General features: G+C 55.0%; 1 protein-coding gene across 1 annotated transcript in view; it reads left to right on the top strand.

Moving 5' to 3' along the window:
• The window catches only part of ADAM12 (ADAM metallopeptidase domain 12), a 253,987-nt gene that overhangs the window by 218,769 nt on the left and 16,345 nt on the right, over positions 1 to 18,873 (top strand). Inside the window, 4 exon segments of the mRNA XM_060171088.1 lie at positions 1,746 to 1,854; positions 1,959 to 2,157; positions 9,857 to 9,934; positions 15,518 to 15,626. Of these exon segments, the coding sequence (XP_060027071.1) occupies positions 1,746 to 1,854; positions 1,959 to 2,157; positions 9,857 to 9,934; positions 15,518 to 15,626 (495 nt within the window).

The following is an 18,873-nucleotide window of genomic DNA, read 5'->3' on the forward strand; positions in this document are numbered from 1 at the left end:
GCAACAACCCCGGAGGCAAATAAAATAAGAAATGAGAGAAAAATGCAAATCACGCGGCAGCGGCTCCTGACTAGCGGAGCAACGTGCTGTAAAGACTCCTTTGGAGTGTCAGTGTTGGCATCACTCCGGTCGGCTTGTTTCTTTTTTCTTGGTGGTCTAGCGAGATGGGAGTTTCCACTTCTCCCCCTCGGCTGATATCTTTCTCTCAGGACTTGCTGTCAGATGCATAACTGTCTTCTGTGGTTCCAGCCGCCTGACTTGCCTTAGAGTCTCTGTCCAGGTGAGCTGGCACAGCCATACAGATTATCTGTCCACACGACACGGCCTTTCAGCCCCCCCCCCCAAAAGTCAGCAGGATGTTTCTCTGAAAATGTGCTCTTGCCAAAGCTGTTTATCTGAACTGTGATTGTGGGTCCCGCTAACATGACTGGGAATCCACCTTCCAGCTCCGGCCCTGCCCACAGAGTCCCCGTAGTGCTTTTGCTGGTTGGCTGGAGTGTGGAGACGTCTAGAGACACTCCCTGCTGCCCGCGGTGTGAGAAGGAAGTGACCCAGAGGCCTCCCTGTGCTGGGCTTTCTAACCAACGCAAAGATCAGCTTGGAGAAAGAGGCCTAAAGAAGACCCACACAGGGGCCAGGTGGTGGCAAGCTGCTTAAGCGAACACGTGACCCTGCACGAGGACCCAGGTTCTGTTGTTAAAATTTTCGGAGGCTCTTGCCGGCCTGGCTTGCTTCACGGCGGGTAACAGAGACGCGGAGACAACAGCTGGGCAGGGAAGCTGTATTTCTTTATTCAGGAACAACGATTCATAAACTAAGACAAACTAATCACCAAACAGAACTCGGCTGTCTCTTTGCGGCGGCGGCACAAGCACCCTCTTACTCTAGAACTCAGGAACTCTCCAACTCTGGAACTCAGGAACTCTCTGACTCAGGAACCCTCTCTCGGGGTTCCTTGGGGCGGGGCCAAGCAGGCCCACGAAATTAACAGGACTCATCCAATTCTCTTGGCAGGGGAGGGCTAGAACAAACCAATGTAAAGCATACAACAAGGTTCAAAGCCCCTGGTTCCCACTTGCAGGAGGAAAATATTCATGAGTGGTGAAAAAATAGTCACCCGGAGTGCTGGATTCATAGTGCTGGCACCAAGCCCCAGCAATAATCCTGGTGGCTGTCTCTCTCCCTCCCTCTCTCTTTTTAAATATTTTTATTTATTTATTATTGGACATAGAGAGTAATTTAGAGAGGAAGAGGAGATAGAAAGGGAAAGAAATAGAGAGACACCTGAGGCCCTGGTGCAGCTCTCCTCCTGCAGGTGGGGACCAGGGGCTTGAACCTGTTTCCTTGGGCACTGTAGTGTGTGTGCTTACCCTGGTGCGCCACTGCCTGACCCGTCTCTCTCCCCCTCTACCTCCCCCTTCTCAAGTTTTTCTCTGTCTCTATCCAATAATAAATAACGCTTTAAAAAATAAAAGTAAAATAAGTAAGATTCTAGGTCAGTAAAAGAATTATGCATAGACAAGGGCCCAGGTTCAAGCCCCAGGCCCCCACCTACAGGGAGGAAGCTTCACAGGTGGTGAAGCAGGGCTGCAGGTGTCTCTCTCCCTCTGTCTTCTCCATCCCTCTCAGTTTCTTTCTGTCTCCATCCAAATTAAATAAATGGAATTAATTTTTAAAGAGATATGCACTGTAACTGAAACAGAAAAGCCAGTTCAGGTGGTGAGCAGGGTCTGCTCTCTGCTCAGGTGCGAAGCCCGCCCCGGGGATCTGCTTCGAGAGAGTCAACTCGGCGGGCGACCCCTACGGCAACTGCGGCAAGGACTCCAGGAGCGCCTTCGCCAGGTGTGAGATGAGGTAGGCGCCCTCCTCCCACTCGCCTCCATGCTCCCCGCCCCCAAGCCGGGCAGAGGGCCACCTGCAACCCCCCACCCCCGGATCTGTGCTCCCCTGTCCTCCAGAGACGCCAAGTGCGGCAAGATCCAGTGCCAAGGCGGGGCCAGCCGGCCAGTCATCGGTACCAACGCCGTTTCCATAGAAACCAACATCCCGCTCCGAGAAGGTGGGAGGATCCTGTGCCGGGGGACCCACGTTTACCTGGGTGATGACCTGCCGGACCCGGGGCTTGTGCTGGCGGGGACCAAGTGCGCAGACGGAAAGGTGAGACCCTCGCAGCGAGCAGGCTGAGTGCAAGGGGGGCAGCTGGGGTAGGCGGGCCGCAGAGAAGCACCTTGTCCCAGAAGAGACTCAGGTGAGACCCTCGTGGCGAGCACACTGAGTGGAAGGGGAGCAGTTGGGGTAGGCGGGCCGCAGAGAAGCACCCTGTCCCAGAACAGACTCTCCAGGTAGGCTTCTCCTGCCTCCCTGCCTCTCAGGACTCCGGTCTCTGCACCCAGCCCTTGGCACCCAAAAGGAAAAGTCAGCAAAGCCTCGGCCCGTTCTGGCCTGCAGGTTTGAGAGCCCAGCTTCGTTCCTACCCCTGTCAAGAAGCCTTTTCCCCGCTTGGGCCATCACAAGCATTGCCAGGCAGAAAATCACTGGGAAGAAGATGAAGTTGTGTGTTAGAGCGTTTTGGGGAAGGCAAGACCTGGGGGCTCCGTTCTACCCTGGACAGAGTGGAGAGTCAGATGTGGTCCAGGGGACCCCTAGAGAGGACAGGAGAGGAGGTGAGATTCACTTTAGCTCACAAGCAGTTCTTGATGCACCCAGGGAGAAGAGTGAACTGAAATATTTATTTTCAGGGCTCAGGCGGTGGCGCATCCAGTTAAATGCATATAATACTTAAGCACAAGAACCCACACAAGGATCCCGGTTCGAGCCTCTGGCTCCCCACCTGCAGTGGGGAAGCCTCACTAACAGTGAAGCAGGTCTGCAGGTGTCTCTCTGTTTCTCTCTCTATCTCCCTCCCCTCTCAGTCTCTCTCTGTCCTCTCCAATACAATGGAAAAAATGGACTTCAGGAGCAGTGGATTCATAGTGCCAGCACCAAGTGTCCCAGTGATAGGCCTAGAGGCCAAAAAAAAAAAAAAAAGGAGTTAAGCGCACATGGCGCAAGGACTGGCGTAAGGATCCCGGTTCGAGCCCCCGGCTCCCCACCTGCAGGGGAGTCGCTTCACAAGTGGTGAAGCAGGTCTGCAGGTGTCTGTCTTTCTCTCTCCCTCTCTGTCTTCCCCTCTCTCTCCATTTCTCTCTGTCCTATCCAACAATGATGACTTCAATAGCAACAACAATAATAACTACAACAGTAAAACAAGGGCAACAAAAGGGAATATATAAATAAAATTTTTTTTTAATTTTAAAAGACAGGAAGAAAGATAGACAAACAGCTACAGACCTGCTTCACCATTTGTGAGGCTTCATTGGCTGCAGTTGGGATCAGGGGCTTGAACCAGGCTCCTTGAGCATTGTGACATGTGCTCTCAACTAGGTGAGCCACCAGCCAGCCCCAGAGTCTCTTCTCCGTGACCATGGACTCTCCCACTGGCATGGGGGTCAAAGAGCAGAAGGGAAGGGTACAGATGTGAGGGCTCCTTCTGCAGAGTCCCCAGCCCCGACCCCGCCTCTCCCCTCCTCCGTACACACTGAGCCAAAAGTGCTTTTTCCTTAAGGAACTAGGTTGACACGTGGAACTTCCAGTGCCGTGTGTCCTGAACCTCACACACAAGCTTCTGGCCTGAGGACAAACCACCCCCCCTCCAGTTTTTCAGGCGTAGTCTAAACAGCCAGGGTCGTGTGCACCTGAACACTGACAGCTTAATTCATCCCCGGACTTTTCCTCCATGTGACAATTTGCCGGGCTAGCTTCGTGGGCAGGACAGAGACAACCAGGAACTCATAGCTGAGCAGGAATGCTAGCCAATGTTTTTATTCATCAGAAGAGAATCTGCCTTTGTATCCTCGTTGATCAGATACATCGCCTTTTATGTATCTCTTCACCTCACCGGAAGTGGCAAGGGGAAAGGAAATGACTAGGAGAGGGGGCAGAGCAAAAAAAGAGTTTGAACAGAACATAAAAAGCTGGAGATACTGCTTCCCAGCTCAGCCATGAGTCCCTGGTCATCTGTCTCCCGCCAGCGAAGCTAGACTGGCAAATGGCGCCTGAACAGGGACTGGCACTTTTCCCACCACCAGAGTTCTGTATCCCCATTCCCTTTATTGTAAGCTACAGAAATTCTCCTAAGGTTGCAGATATGAGTTAACTATTATTTCTACAACTATCTGTCTATATTTGTAAATATTTGCCCTTTTTTTTTTTACAAGGTCTCATCTTCTCTTCCTTTCCAAGTCAAACATACACCTATTACTACATCCAAATGTCCCTCCTTTTTTCCTCCTCTCTCTCTGGTACCTGAGGGAGTTGGAGTTCAGAGTTCTCTGGTCATCTTCCCCCTGTCATTTCTCCCCTACTGTGAGTATGGATCAAAATTCTTTTGGGGGTAGAGAAGGTGGGAGTTCTGGCTTCTGTAATTGCTTCTCCAGTGGATATGTAGCCCAGCCACTTTGTGTTGAGATAGCCATTTGAAGGACACTTCTGGCCTCCCTCCAAACCTCCCTCCCACCCTTAACTTCAAAAATGTTTAGTCCATTTAGATCAACAGTTAGGTATTCAATGCTCAGTCCCTCTCTCTTGCCTTCTGTTTGGGATTCTTCTCAGTTCCTCAAGGGTAGACCCCCTACTAAGAAGTCTGTAGTTGTCAACATTGCCTCTGTCTGAATGTGTAAACCTCGCTAATTCAGAACTGTTTTATATCCATACCCACATAATCTTGGACACAGTTTCACTTCTAGGTCCTATCTAATGGCCTAAAAATAAGGCAGGCAAAAAGAGATGGCATCTATTGAACCCCCATAAAATAAAAAAAAAGAACATAAAAAGCTTCCATCTAACCAGTGGGGATTAAGCCAATACCCTGCAGGCAGGGTGGACTCAGGGAAGACAATGATTATGTAAATAGATCACCGGTGTTAAGCAATGCAGGGAACCTGATAGAGACAGAAGGGGTCTTAGAAGCAGAATTAGCCAAAGGAGAAACGTTGACCAACAACAATTAGCTGTGCTTTGATTTCATTCAGAGGGAGGCTGGCTCTCGGGAAGCCATCCTTAGCCTGGCTCCTGGGGCAGCATCCACGGGCTGGGATTCTGACAGGTGGTTGGTCTGCTGTGTTCACTGCCTGCCCAGATGTTTCTCTCATGCCCTGGAATGTGATGGTCCCCTGGTCCCAGATTCTAGCCAAGAGTCCCACCGGCTCTCACCAGTGGCTTGGGCTTTTTTCAAAGGGTTTTAATCTTGTCTCATATGAATCACTGGTGTCAGAAGGTGAGTGAGACATGGGAAGATTCTACTAGATGTGAAATGCTTCTGTGAGGGGCTGAGATAGCTCACCCGGTAGAGTGTGTGCCCGGCTCTGCACAAGGCCCTGGGTCCGAGCCCCAGCACCACACAGAAGCAAGGAGAGCCCCATGGATAGTGAAGTGATGCTATCATGTCTCTCCTCTGCCTGTCTCTCCCTTTCTTCTCCCCACCCCCATAAAGAATGAAAAATGGCCCATGGAGGCCACTCCATGGTAATATAGCCATGCAAGAGGTCCTGAGTTCATTCTCCAACTCTATGTTTTAAAAGAAATTGCTTCTGTGATCTAAAAATGAAAGGCGTCTTGGCAAGGCAGAGAGGTGGGTAGAGCACAGAACTTGCTTGCCTGCCACCACCTGGGCTCATGCATTCTGCTTTCACACTCATGAAATAACTAATTGTTTTAAACACTTACTTTTTTTGTTAATCTTTATTTATCGGATAGAGATAGCCGGGAATTAAGAGGAAGGGGAGCTAAAGAAGTAGAGAGACAGAGAAACACCTGCAGCCCTACTTCACCACTCGCAAAGCTTTCCCTCTGCAGGTGGGGACTGGGAGCTTGAACCCGGGTCCTCACGCATTGTAGCATGTGCGCTCAACCAGGTGCGCCACCTGCCAGCAGCTAATAGCTAACTCTTTAAACATAACTACACCGATAAAAAATTAGTCTCTTCTTCCTTGATGCCACCAATTTTCCCATAATGGGTGTTGTATCTGGAGTCAGGAATATAAAGAGATAGAGAGATAGCGAGATGGATGGATGATAGTTAGGGATAGAGATAGCTGTATCCAGGGTATTCACAGGGACGTCACACCTGCATGATTCCCCTGGGCCTCGTCAACTCTTTCTTTAGGTGGAGAGTGAGAGGCAGAGAGGAGGCGAGAGAAGGAAAGATAATGAACGCAGCAGTGCTCCACTGCTTCTGAAGCAGCCCCTGTCCACAGGTCTTCCCATGTGGTGGGTGGGGACTCACACCCTAGTCCTCATGTTACGGTGAAGTGCGTACTCTTCCTGGTGAGCTCTCTCCAGGCTTCCCACTTTTGAAACTAAAGTCTCCCCAGCATCCCAGCGGGATCTGGCAAAGCCTCTGCACATGATGGCCGGTGCTCCCTGCAGAACAGCTCCGTGGAGGGTTGTTGTTAAAATTCGGAGGCTCTTGCCAGGCGGGCTTGCTTCACGGCGGGTAACAGAGACGACCAGACACACGGCTGGGCAGGGAAGCTGTATTTCTTTATTCAGGAACAACGATTCATAAACTAAGACAAACTAATCACCAAACAGAACTCTGCTGTCTCTTTACGGCGGCACAAGCACTCTCTCTCTTACTCTCGAACTCAGGAACTCTCTCTTACTCTGGAACTCAGGAACTCTCCAACTCTGGCACTCTGGAACTCTGGCGGGTTTTCTTGGGGCGGGGCCAAGCGGGGCCACGAAATTAACTGGACTGATCTAATTCTCTTGGTGGGGGAGGGCTAGAACAAACCAATGTAAAGCATACGACAATTCCCCCTTTTCTTTTTAACTAAATGACTACAGTATCAAGGGTGTGGGGTGAACAGAAACATATATCATACAGGCATTTTTATAAAAAGAAACTGGCACAAACATGGAGAAACATGCAAGCAAATAACAAGAACCAGTGTACTGCTAAGGGAAGGCCTGAGGGGGCCATATCTGCCTCTGTGGGCTAAACTTTATCAGCTTAAAAAAAACATTTCTTGCCTCTGGGGGGCGTACTTTCTTTGACGGGCATTTGTATGGGGGTGGGGAACGGCCTAGAGTCCCAAAGGCAGCTGGCTGCAACTTACTTACTATGAAACAAAACTTGTAATTAGCATATCTACTGCACGATCCAACAGTTTCTAATAGAGAAGGAATTTGAGACTTTTACATATCAACAACGTCTTTTAACCTTTTGTTACACCCATTCAAGATGGAGACACACCCTAGGTGTGGGCCGGAGAGGAAACCTCAGGCATGAGAATAATTAGCATAGCCATTGTGCGATCTACCATTTCTAATAGAGAAGGTAGTGGAGAGTTTTACATATCAACAAGTCTATTTAACCTTTTGTTTAGACCAACTTAGTTAAAATATATTGTTAACTAATTTTTACCTCAGACTTTAAATGTAAGTTAATTTTATCTTTATGAGAATTACATTGAAAACCTTTTTCATTTAACTTTGACTAGTAAGAATTTAGCCTTAAAGCTACTGTTTACCAAACTTTAAACATACACATAAACATGGTCATTAATACACAAGGAGAGAAACCTTTGTAATGAAGACATGTCATTTTGAACACGAATTTAAATCTGTACTGTCTTAGTTGTTGGGGGTGGGGGTTCACCATCCGGAGGTGGCTTCCCGAGCAGCTTCACTTTTAGGAATTGCAGGTTGCGATCTCTGCGCAAATCTCTGTGTACTCCAGCTTGTCTGTCTTCAGACCGGACCGGCGGCTGGAGATCTCGTGTGCCTAGTTTCGGCAGGGAGCCTGGGGGTCCGGGAGGCCCGGGATGGTTCCAGAATTTATAGCAAGAGGGCAGGCAGGCCAGTTTTGCAGAAGGCGTGGGCCTAGGTGCCCAGGGGTGGCGGCCATGATAGGACGCCGCGGCCCTGCCCCATGGCCCTGCCATGTCTGTGCCCTGCTCGCAGTGGCCAAGCAGCGTGGAGGGATCACACATCCAGTGTCCTGCGCCACGCGGTGGAGAGCCGGCTCCTGTGGGCTGGCCTCGGGCTCTTGCGTGTTGGCCTCGGGCTCTCGCGTGTTGGCCTTGGGCTCTAGGGGCTCCTGTGTGGTGGCATCGGGCTCCTGCGTGCTGGCGTAGGCCTCTTGCGGGCTGCGGGGCTGCGGGGCTGCGGGCGCGGTGCGCGGGGTTGTCTGGGCGCAGCCGGCTGGCTGGCTGTTTAACCAGGTGGAAACAGCAGCTCCGCGCCTCGCCTCCCGCCCGCTGGCTCTTCCCGCTGGCTGTTCTGAGTGCGCCCGAGCGAGTGGAAGCCACAGAGTGGTCCAGAGATAAATGTTCCAGAAACAGCAAAACAGTCTCGTGAAGAAAGGGCAGAGGCCTTTGGAGATCTCTTCACAAGCAGAAGAGAAGGCCATCGTGCATAGGTAGCCAAATTGTCTTCACTTATCTGAGAGATGCGCAGGTCAGGTCCACGTGGGCGCCATTTGTTGTTAAAATTTCGGAGGCTCTAGCTGGGCGGGTAACAGAGATGCGGAGCATACGACAGGGGGTGACGTCACCGGCGACGTCATTTGCCAGCAGTTAGGACACATGCCCATACTTGAATATCCTCATTCCCCCCCTCCCCGCCTCCAGGGTTATTGCTGAGGCTCAGTACCTCCACTGCACATCCACTGCTCCTGTGGCCATTTTTGTTTGTTTGTTTTATTTTGATAGGACAGAGAGAAATCGAGAGGGGAGGGGAAGAGAGAAAGGGAGAGAGAAAGATAGTGAAGTGTCCTTCCTGCAGGCGGGGAGCCGGGAGCTTACACTTGGATCTTTGTGCAATTCTGTATGCTTCATACTATGTGCGCTTAACCTGGTGCGCCACTGCTGGGCCCTCAGATATCCTTCTTTAAGACGTTTTGGACCCTGGATTTTTCCGCCAGGGTGATCACTGGGGCTCAGTGCAGGCACTATGAATCCACTGCTCCTGGTGGCCATTTTTTCCATTTTATTGGATAAGACAGAGAGAAGAGAGAGATAGAGAGGGAGAGAGAGAGAGACACCTGCAGACCTGCTTCACTACGTGTGAACCATCCCACCTGCAGGTGGGGAGCCAGGGGCTTGAACCCAGATCTTTGTGGTGGTCCTTGTGCTTAGTACCACGTGTGTTTGACCTGGTGCACCACTGCCCAGCCCCTTGGACCCTGCATCTTGAAGCTCCAGAATCTGTACAGCCAGCCCGCACCTCAGGACTAGCCCGGCTCACCCTCACTCATCCTACTGTCACTGTCAATAAGTGACACCCTGGTATATCCGTCCCATTTTCAGATCTTGGCAAAAATCACAAGAAAGCCAGTGATCTTAATGCCGAGGTCAGCTGAAGCCTTATAAGACTCCTTGAGGTATAAATGGACCCTCAAGGATTTGCATGAATCTGAGTCTTGAAATGTGTTGAGTTTGGAGTCGGGCAGCAGGAGGGTGTGTGTGTGTGTGTGTGTGTGTGTGTGTGTGTGTGTGTGTGTGTGTGTGTGTGTGTGTGTAGCAAAAAAAAATAATAATACACCATTGTGGCCCGGGGAGGGGCTCAGCAGTAGAGCACAGGACTTGCATGCCCGAGGCCCCTGGTTCAATCCCTGGCTCTGCATCTATCAAAGCTAAGAAGTCCCTGTCCCTCTCTTTCTCTCTCTAAGGAAAAAAAAAAGGTGTCAAATCAGGTCCGTGCTCAGGAAGACGTGTGTGAATACCCGCCCCCCAGTTTCTTTTCTGCGTTTTCCTGGCAAGTGCACGAGTGGGCTGACTGACACACCTGCCCATCTGTCTCCCTCCTCCCCCAGATCTGCCTCAACCGCCGCTGTCAGAACATCAGCGTTTTTGGTGTTCACGAGTGTGTGAGCCGCTGCCATGGCCGTGGGGTAAGTGGCTCAGCCGCCTCCCAGCCCTCCCTCTATCCCTCTGTTCCTCTGTCCCTCTGTCCACCCCTCCTTCTTTGCAAAGCATTATCTGCCCAGAACCTTTCAGTCCACGGCTTTCCAGAGACCTGGCCCTGGGCGCCCCTGATGCAGTGTGCCCTTCTGAAAACAGTGACTGGCTGCCACCTTCCCTCCACCAAAGACACGTGATCCTTACTTAACAGAGAAAATCAGTTTCGGGTGCAACAATTACCTTGTGGCTGACCCACCTGAGCTTCCAAAGAAAGGACTTTTGCCATCTTCAGGGTAATTCTTAAGCTGACCTCCCTCTGGACCGTGGAGACAAAGAAGATGGAGCCCAGAGATCAGGGTTTGGGGGGGGGGGCATGGCTTCCCCCAAGGCTGCTTCAGCTCAGACCATCTGGAGTCGGGGGAGAAGATGGCAGAACTGGTTCTGACGGGCTTCAGGATTCCAAGACCCGTCGTCTTCACCTTGACTAGCTGGGCCCCAGGTTCATTCGCTGCTGTGAGAACTGGGTGCCGTGAATGCAGCTCCAGACTGTTTTCAAAGCTTTTAGACACTCGCCGCTGACGCCCACGTCAACGGTCGGCGTTGTTAGAAGTCACAGTGGGCCGAGATCGGAAAGGTTTGCGAGGCCTGGCTCCTGCTGAGTCGAACCCCTTCACAGTATAAAATGGAACCTTTGGGGCCGGGCACAGGGCACCAGGTTAAGAGCACACAGTGCAAAGCACAAGGACGAGTGCCAGGATCTGGGTTCGAGCCCTCGCTCCCCACCTGCAAGAGGGATGCTTTACAAGCAGATCTGCAGGTGTCTCTCTTTCTCCCCCCTCCTCTCTCAATTTCTCTCTGTCCTGTCCAGTCATATGGAAAAATGGCCACCAAGAGCAGCAGATGCGTAGTGCCAGCACCCTGGAGGCAAAAGGAAAGAGAGAAAGAAAGGAAGAAAGAAAGAAAAGAAAAAAGAAAGGAAAAGAAAATGGAACCTTTCAGTATCTTCACTGGGTAGAAGTACCAGTGGAGTAATTGAGGCCCACCTGGAGGAGGTGACAGGTCCAAGGATACATGACCTTGAACCCTTTGCCTTCCCTTGGGGTCCCAGCCTGGATGGGGTTGCAGCTGCCCTGAAGAGAGACGGGCAGTAGGCTCAGTACTTCCCCAGCAGTCTAAGTACTTCTCCAGTGGGCTCAGTACTTCTCCAGTGGGCTCAGTACTGCCCTGCCGCCTCCACCAGAAACCCCTCCCCACAGAGAATCGAGGCTGTCACCTCGGTCCCATGCCAGGAAGGGCACCCGGCTCCAAGCTGGGGGCGACAGAGTGCAGATGGCAGAATCCTGGGGGCCCACATAAGCCGCTCCGCGACCCAGGACACCCACGACGGCAAAGGCCGCTCATGGGAGGCAGCTTCTGTGACGCAGGCTGTCTGATGAGCCGGGCAGGAGCCTGGGCACCAGAGAGGGGCGGCCTGGGGCTCTGGGGGAGCCTCCTGAGGCAGCTCTGCAGCACCTCCCTCTGGAGGCCACAAGAAGTGCAGTGCCTACACCTAGCGCACCTGCTGTCTTTGCATCGGCAGAAGCAAGCCGTGCGGGGCTGGGCCATGGCGCACCTGGCCGAGAGCACACTTTACCGTGAGCAAGGACCCGGGTTCAAGCCCCCTGCACCCCACCTGCAGGGGGAAGCGTCACGAGTGGTGAAGCAGGGCTGCGGGTGTCTCTCTGTCTCCCTCCCTCTCTATCTGCCCCTCCACTCTCAATTTCTTTCTGTCTCTGCCCAATAAAAAGGGGTGAGCTGGAGTGGTGCATTCATTGTGCAGGCACCATGCAACCATCTTGGCGGCAATGAAAAACAACCAAGGGGGTCGGGCGGTGGCGCAGTGGGTTAAGCGCATGTGGCGCTAAGTGCAAGGACTGGCGTAAGGATCCCGGTTCAAGCCCCTGGCTCCCCACCTGCAGGGGAGTCGCTTCACAAGCGGTGAAGCAGGTCTGCAGGTGTCTGTCTTTCTCTCCCCCTCTGTCTTCCCCTCCTCTCTCCATTTCTCTCTGTCCTATCCAACAATGAACAACATCAACAATGGCAATAATAATAACCACAACGAGGCTACAACAAGGGCAACAAAAGGGGGAAACAAATGGCCTCCAGGAGCGGTGGATTCATGGTGCAGGCACCCAGCCCAGCAATAACCCTGGAGGGAAAAAATAAATAAATAAGTAAATAAATAAATAAATAAATAAATATGTGGGAAAAATATTGACAAAAAGGAGATGATGAAGAGGAGGAAGAAGGATGAGGAGGAAGAAGAGAAGAAGCAGGAGAAAGAGGGAAGTAAAAAGAGGGAGAGGGGGAGCCCGTGCCCCTCATCCTGCGTCTTGGCCGCAGCAGCTCACCCGGCTGAGGTGACGGCTTGGTCTGTTCAGTGGCCCCGTGACACAGGCCCAGGGCAGGTGCTGTGCCCAGCCCAGGTTGGGGAGCAGCGGCAGGGGACACCCAGGGTGGAGGTGAAGCTGGGGAGCCTCACCATGCAGGACCCTAGGCCCAGGGGGCTCTGTTCCCTGCCAGCCAAGCCCACTCTCCCCCTGCATCACCGGGCCCCTGCTACTGTGCCAGAGCCATGCCTCTTATCACCATCCATGCGACCGGTCATCTTTGCAGGTGCAGGGGACGAACTCAGGGTCTCGTGCATGCATGAAGCCACAGCTGAGTGCCACCGCCCCCCCAGCCGATTTCTCACTCTTTGTTTTAAAGAGAAAAAGAAGACCCCACAGCCCTGCCCACCCTCCATGGGCTCCCTGGGTGCTGTGCAGGGTGCTGAGAGAGGAGAGACCCCACAGCCCTGCCCACCCTCCATGGGCTCCCTGGGTGCTGTGCAGGGTGCTGAGAGAGGAGAGACCCCACAGCCCTGCCCACCCTCCATGGGCTCCCTGGGTGCTGTGCCTGGTGCTGAGAGAGGAGAGACCCCACAGCCCTGCCCACCCTGCATGGGCTCCCTGGGTGCTGTGCCTGGTGCTGAGAGAGGAGACACCCCACAGCCCTGCCCGCCCTCCATGGGCTCCCTGGGTGCTGTGCAGGGTGCTGAGAGAGGAGAGACCCCACAGCCCTGCCCACCCTCCATGGGCTCCCTGGGTGCTGTGCCTGGTGCTGAGAGAGGAGACACCCCACAGCCCTGCCCACCCTCCATGGGCTCCCTGGGTGCTGTGCCTGGTGCTGAGAGAGGAGACACCCCACAGCCCTGCCCACCCTCCATGGAGCTCCCTGGGTGCTGTGCCTGGTGCTGAGAGAGGAGAGACCCCACAGCCCTGCCCACCCTCCATGGGCTCCCTGGGTGCTCTGCCTGGTGCTGAGAGAGGAGACACCCCACAGCCCTGCCCACCCTCCATGGGGCTCCCTGGGTGCTGTGCAGGGTGCTGAGAGAGGGGAGACCTCACAGCCCTGCCCACCCTCCATGGGGCTCCCTGGGTGCTGTGCCTGGTGCTGAGAGAGGAGAGACCCCACAGCCCTGCCCACCCTCCATGGGGCTCCCTGGGTGCTGTGCAGGGTGCTGAGAGAGGAGAGACCCCACAGCCCTGCCCACCCTCCATGGGCTCCCTGGGTGCTGTGCCTGGTGCTGAGAGAGGAGAGACCCCACAGTCCTGATCCACCCCCCATGGAACCCCCTCAGTGCTGTGCAGGGTGCTGAGAAGAGAGAACTCACAGCCCTGCCCACCCTCCATGGGGCTCCCTGGGTGCTGTGCAGGGTGCTGAGAGAGGAGAGACCCCACAGCTCTGCCCACCCTCCATGGGCTCCCTGGGTGCTGTGCAGGGTGCTGAGAGAGGAGACACCCCACAGCCCTGCCCACCCTCCATGGGCTCCCTGGGTGCTGTGCAGGGTGCTGCCAGGTGCTGCTGAAGCTGGACCTGGTGAAAAATGTGAGAGGGAGAGAGAGAGAGAGAGAGAGTGAGACGGAGAGGGAGAGAGAGAGAGAGACGGAGAGAGAGAGAGGGAGAGGGGGAGAGGGAGAGAGAGGGCGAGGGAAAAGGAGATGGAGAGAGAGAGGGAGAGAGAAAAGGAGAGGGAGAGGGACAGGGAGATGGAGAGAGAGAGGCAGAGGGAGAAGGAGAGGGAGAGGGAGAGGGACAGGGAAAGAGAAAAGGAGAGGGAGAGGGACAGGGAGATGGAGAGAGAGAGGGAGAGGGAAAGAGAAAAGGAGAGGGAGAGGGAGAGAGACAGGGAGAGAGACAGGGAGAGGGACAGGGAGACGGAGAGAGAGAGGGAGAGGGACAGGGAGAGATCCCACAGCCCTGCTCCACCCTCCATGGGGCTCTGCCGGTGCTGTCCACAATGCTCTCATGTGGTGCTGGGGCTCGAACCCAGGGCCTCACACACACCAGAGCACGTGCTCTCTTGGGTGCGCTGTCAACCCTGAAAGTCTCCTTTTGAACAAATATGTATTTATTTGGTGTGGGGAAGACCCGCTCGCGTGGAGAGACCCCCGCCGGCTGCCAGAGCCCGGAGACGAGCCGCGTCCGGGATGGAGAGAGAAGAGCCACAGGCAGTCGCCACGTGGCTGATCAGAGGAGGTCAGGTGGGGACGCACAAGTCCCGCCAGCTGGGACAGCGTCAGGCATGAGCCCCCGCCCGAACGTCCCTCCAGGAGTTGCTCCTTTGTAGTCTTTGTTCAGACAAAACAACAGACAAAACAAAGATCAGGACACATTTCTCAGGCAGAAAACATCAAGGTACAAGCACTTCAAATGGACACTGCCCAGGTGTCGTGATGTCAGGTACACGCTTCCAATGCCACCAGACGCTGCGTTGATTCCATGACCCCATCGTGCCAGGACCTCAGGGCAGCAGCTGGACATCGGAGTTCTGGGTGACGGCTGTGGCCGCCGGTCCTCTACTGCTCACGGGCAGAGACCTCTGCACCATCAGACTTTGCCTCAGAGCAGGATTTTGTGAGGACGGGGCAGAGCCTGAGATACAGGCCTCGTTCCAAATCGGCTAAAGGAGCGAGCGGACCTTGTAGACACAGACGCATCACAAGCAAGACATGTGTTGTGAGCATGAGGCAAGGTTACGATTCACTAAGAATTCTCATAACAAGGATCAGGACATCTGACATCAAAAATTTCATCCACAGTTGAGAGGGGGCGTCACAGGATAGCTCCCCACATCAGGCTCATGCTCTCGCTTTGCACAGCAGTTCAGGTCCGCCACATGGGAGTGCCCCGGGCACTGCGGGAAGCCCGGGTGCTGTGGTGTCTCTCCCTCTCCCAGCGTGTGTCTCTCTATCTGAAAGAGCAGGAATGAAGCAATGAATGACATACAAAGGAGTAAGGGCTAGGGAGCGGTAACGCACAGGTGTGAGGTCCTGGCCCCACAGGAAGCACGTGAGCATCTCTGTGGGGGGAGGCTGGGGCAGCTGAAGCAGACGGGGTGCCAAGGACAGACGCCCGGGCCTCGGGTTTGCACAGCCGGGCTCTGCACTCGGGGTGGCTGGCTGGCTGGCTGGGTGCTGCTGGACGATGCGCCTGACCCTCCCCACCCCTCCCCTCCCTGACCCTTCCCGCCGCTCCCCTCCCCCCCCAAGGTGTGCAACAACCGCAAGAACTGCCACTGCGAGGCGCACTGGGCGCCCCCGGACTGCGGCAGGCTGGGCTTCGGAGGCAGCACGGACAGCGGCCCTGTCCGCCGTGCAGGTGAGCAGGGAGGGGGTGGGGGACACTGGTAAGGGGAGGAGAGGGAAGGGGCAGGGGGCTGGGGGAGGGGAGGAGAGGGAAGGGGCAAGGGGCTGGGGGAGGGGAGGGGAGGGAAGGGGCAGGGGTGTGGGGGAGGGGAGGAGAGGGAAGGGGCTGGGGGGGGAGGAAAGGGAAGGGGCAGGGGTTTGGGGAAGGGGAGGAGAGGGAAGGGACAGGGGGCTGGGGGAGGGGACAAGGGATGGGGGGAGGGTAGTGGAGGGGAAGGCAGAGGACATGAGGGAAGGGGTGAGGGACACAGGAGGGGGTGGAGGAGAAACGTGGACACGGGACACTGGGGGAGGGGACATGAGGATCCAGGGGACAGTGGGGGCAGGGGACATGGGAAGGGGCCGGGAGGCATGAGGTAGGTAGGGGGAGAGGACATGGGGGTCTCCACAGCCAAGGCCCAGGGTCCCCAGGCCTCAGTGGGGTCCAGGGGGAGCCGTGAGCAGGAAGATCCAAGTGCCCCCTAAGCCCCCTTCCCGGCCTTGCAGGCCCCCTGGCCCCCGGCTGGCTGCAGGGAGTGGTGGGGAAGACAGCTCTAGCCTGGACCCCCACCCCCAGCAGACACCCAGTGACCCCGGGCAAGCGGGGCATGTCGAGAGCCGGATCAGCCTCACCCAGAAGGACTCACTCCCATAGCTCACCCAGACAGGGCGCTGCTTCCGGAGTGCCGAACCACGCACTGGAGGAGCCTCCTTGCGCGTGTCTTCCGCTCTCTGCCTCTGTCATTCTGTCTGTCATTCTGTCTGTCTCCATGCACATGCACAGAGACAGGCACACACATGCACACACACAATTCTTTTCTGCTACCAGGGGTTATCTCTGAGGCTCAGTGCCTGCACAATGAACCCATTGCTCCTGGCTGTCTTTTTTTTTTTCTTTATTTAACAGGACAGAGAGAAATTGAGAGAGGAGAGGGAGATAGAGAGGGAGAGAGATGCCTACAGCCCTGCTTCGACACTCGTGAAGCCTCCCCCCTGCAGGCGGGGTGCGTCCTTGTGCAAGGTGACACGGGCACTTAACTAGCTGCACTGGCACCCAGCTCCCCGGGAATGTCTCTTTTTCATTGTGTTTGTTTGAGTTCTGCTCACCTCTGGCTGAGGGTGGTGCAGGGAATTGAACCTGGGACTCTGGAGCCTCAGGCAGGAGAGTCTTTGCAGAACCATGATGCCGTCTACCCCGCACTGGGATGTCTCTTTTTCAGACTGAGAAGGAGGACGCAGAGCATGAGTCAGCACAGGCCCCGGGCGGCGGGCTGCAGACGCCTGGGTGCTCGCTCACCCGAGCCCGGGGACCCTTGGGCATGGCCAGCGCTGCAGAGGCCAGATGTCACAGGTCCCCAAGTCCAGCGGTGGCTGGACCACTGTTTCCATGACAACGGGCTGGATGATGCCAGGGGCGGGAGGGAGGGCAGGACCCCCGCACCCCGGGGTCTCTGCGAGATCAGAGCAGGTGTGAGTCAGCCTGGCTGCACGTGACAGTGGCCACAGCCCAGGGAAGGAGCAGAGAGGCCAGCTGCCTACTATGCCAGCTGCCAGGCTTCCCTTCTCGCTGACCTCTCAGCCTTTGCCCAGTGGCCTCTGGTGGCGACTTAGTGTGCTAGGGCGGGCGAGTTCAGCGCTCGCTGCTCAGAGAGCTCGGGGATTTTGACCTTCAGCCCATCAGGGTCCCTCCCTGTCCATCAGCCGAGTCCTGCAGGTGCCAGGGGAGGGAGGGGACCAGGGGCAAAGTGGCCGCACTGCTGGAGTCCTAGTTGAGCAGCTAGATGGCCAGCACTGCCCCCCGGGGGCACAGGAGGTGTGGGTGTGGCGGGCTTATTTGGGGACCCAGTTTGTGTTCACCTGGGTAAGTGGATCCATTTAAGTCTCCAGATGTGCGGCTGAGGGGTGACTGCTGACTTAGAAGGCTCAGGCGTTCACCCTCTCGGTGAAGAGGCCCAGGACTCACACCAGGGTCCTTGTTGCCATCCTGAATTTGGTTAAGCGTACAGTGCATAAGGACGCAGGTTCAAGCCCCTAGTCCTCACCTGCAGGGGGAACCTTCACAAGTGGTGAAGTAGAGCAGCAGGTGCCTGTCTCCTCTTGTCTTGATTTCTCTCGGTCACCATCCAATAATAAATAAAATTTAGAAAGAAGAGGGGGTCGGGCAGTAGTGTAGCGGGTTAAGCGCACATGGCGTGAAGCACAAGGACCGGCGTAAGGATCCCGGTTCGAGCCCCCCGGCTCCCCACCTGCAGGGGAGTCGCTTCACAAGCGGTGAAGCAGGTCTGCAGGTGTCTGTCTTTCTCTTCCCCTCTCTGTCTTCCCCTCCTCTCTCCATTTCTCTCTATCCTATCCAACAACGACAACATCAATAACCACAACAGTAAAACAACAAGGGCAACAAAAGGGAAAAATAAATAAATAAATAAATAAATAAATGAAAACCCCACTTGAATTAAAAAAAAATTCAAAAAGAAGAAAGAAATGGTACTTAGGCCAGGATCCTGGAGCCAGGCTGTCCCAGGAACACTGCCGGGGGTGGGGGTTGTGCTGTGGGGGAGCTGAGACACTGCCCTCATGGGACTCATGAGGTTGAGGACAAAGCCCAGAAACAGAAGCCCCCACCCCCAGCCCCAGGGTACTTGGTCCACAGCCCTGAGCAGCACCCAGGTCATGGGGTCCTCCTCCCAGCCCCGTCAGCACCGGGCTCCCCGGAGGTGAGGCACACCTGATCCTGGCCGTCGACGGGGCGCAGGACAGGTGGATGAGTGAGGACCTCTGCTTCCCAGGAATTCCAGATCCAGCCAAGATTGCAGAATTTAGCTCTGAAAGGGGCTCGCCACACCTCCAAGTTGTGTTTTAAATCTCTAACAGAACAGAACTCGTGTGGGGGACGGCCTTCCTGTTTTCCAGCTTTCTCTTTTCTTTTTGCCTCCAGGGTGATTACGGGGGGGCGGGGGGTGCCAGCTCTACCAATCCACTGCTCCTGGCAGCTGTTTTTTCTATTTTATTGGACAGCACAAAGAGAAATTGAGAGAGAAGGAGAAGATGAAGGAGAGACAGAGAGACACCTGCAGACCTGCTCACTGCCTGTGAAGGTTCCCCCCCGCTGATGGGGAGCCGGGGGCTCAAAGGCGGGTCCCTGTGCGTGGTGATACGTGCACTCAGGGGTACACCACCAGCCTGCCTCCCTATTTACTTCTGATTTGACAGTGTTCAGAAGT

This window comes from Erinaceus europaeus, chromosome 14, assembly GCF_950295315.1.
Source record: "Erinaceus europaeus chromosome 14, mEriEur2.1, whole genome shotgun sequence".
Classification (NCBI taxonomy): domain Eukaryota; kingdom Metazoa; phylum Chordata; class Mammalia; order Eulipotyphla; family Erinaceidae; genus Erinaceus; species Erinaceus europaeus.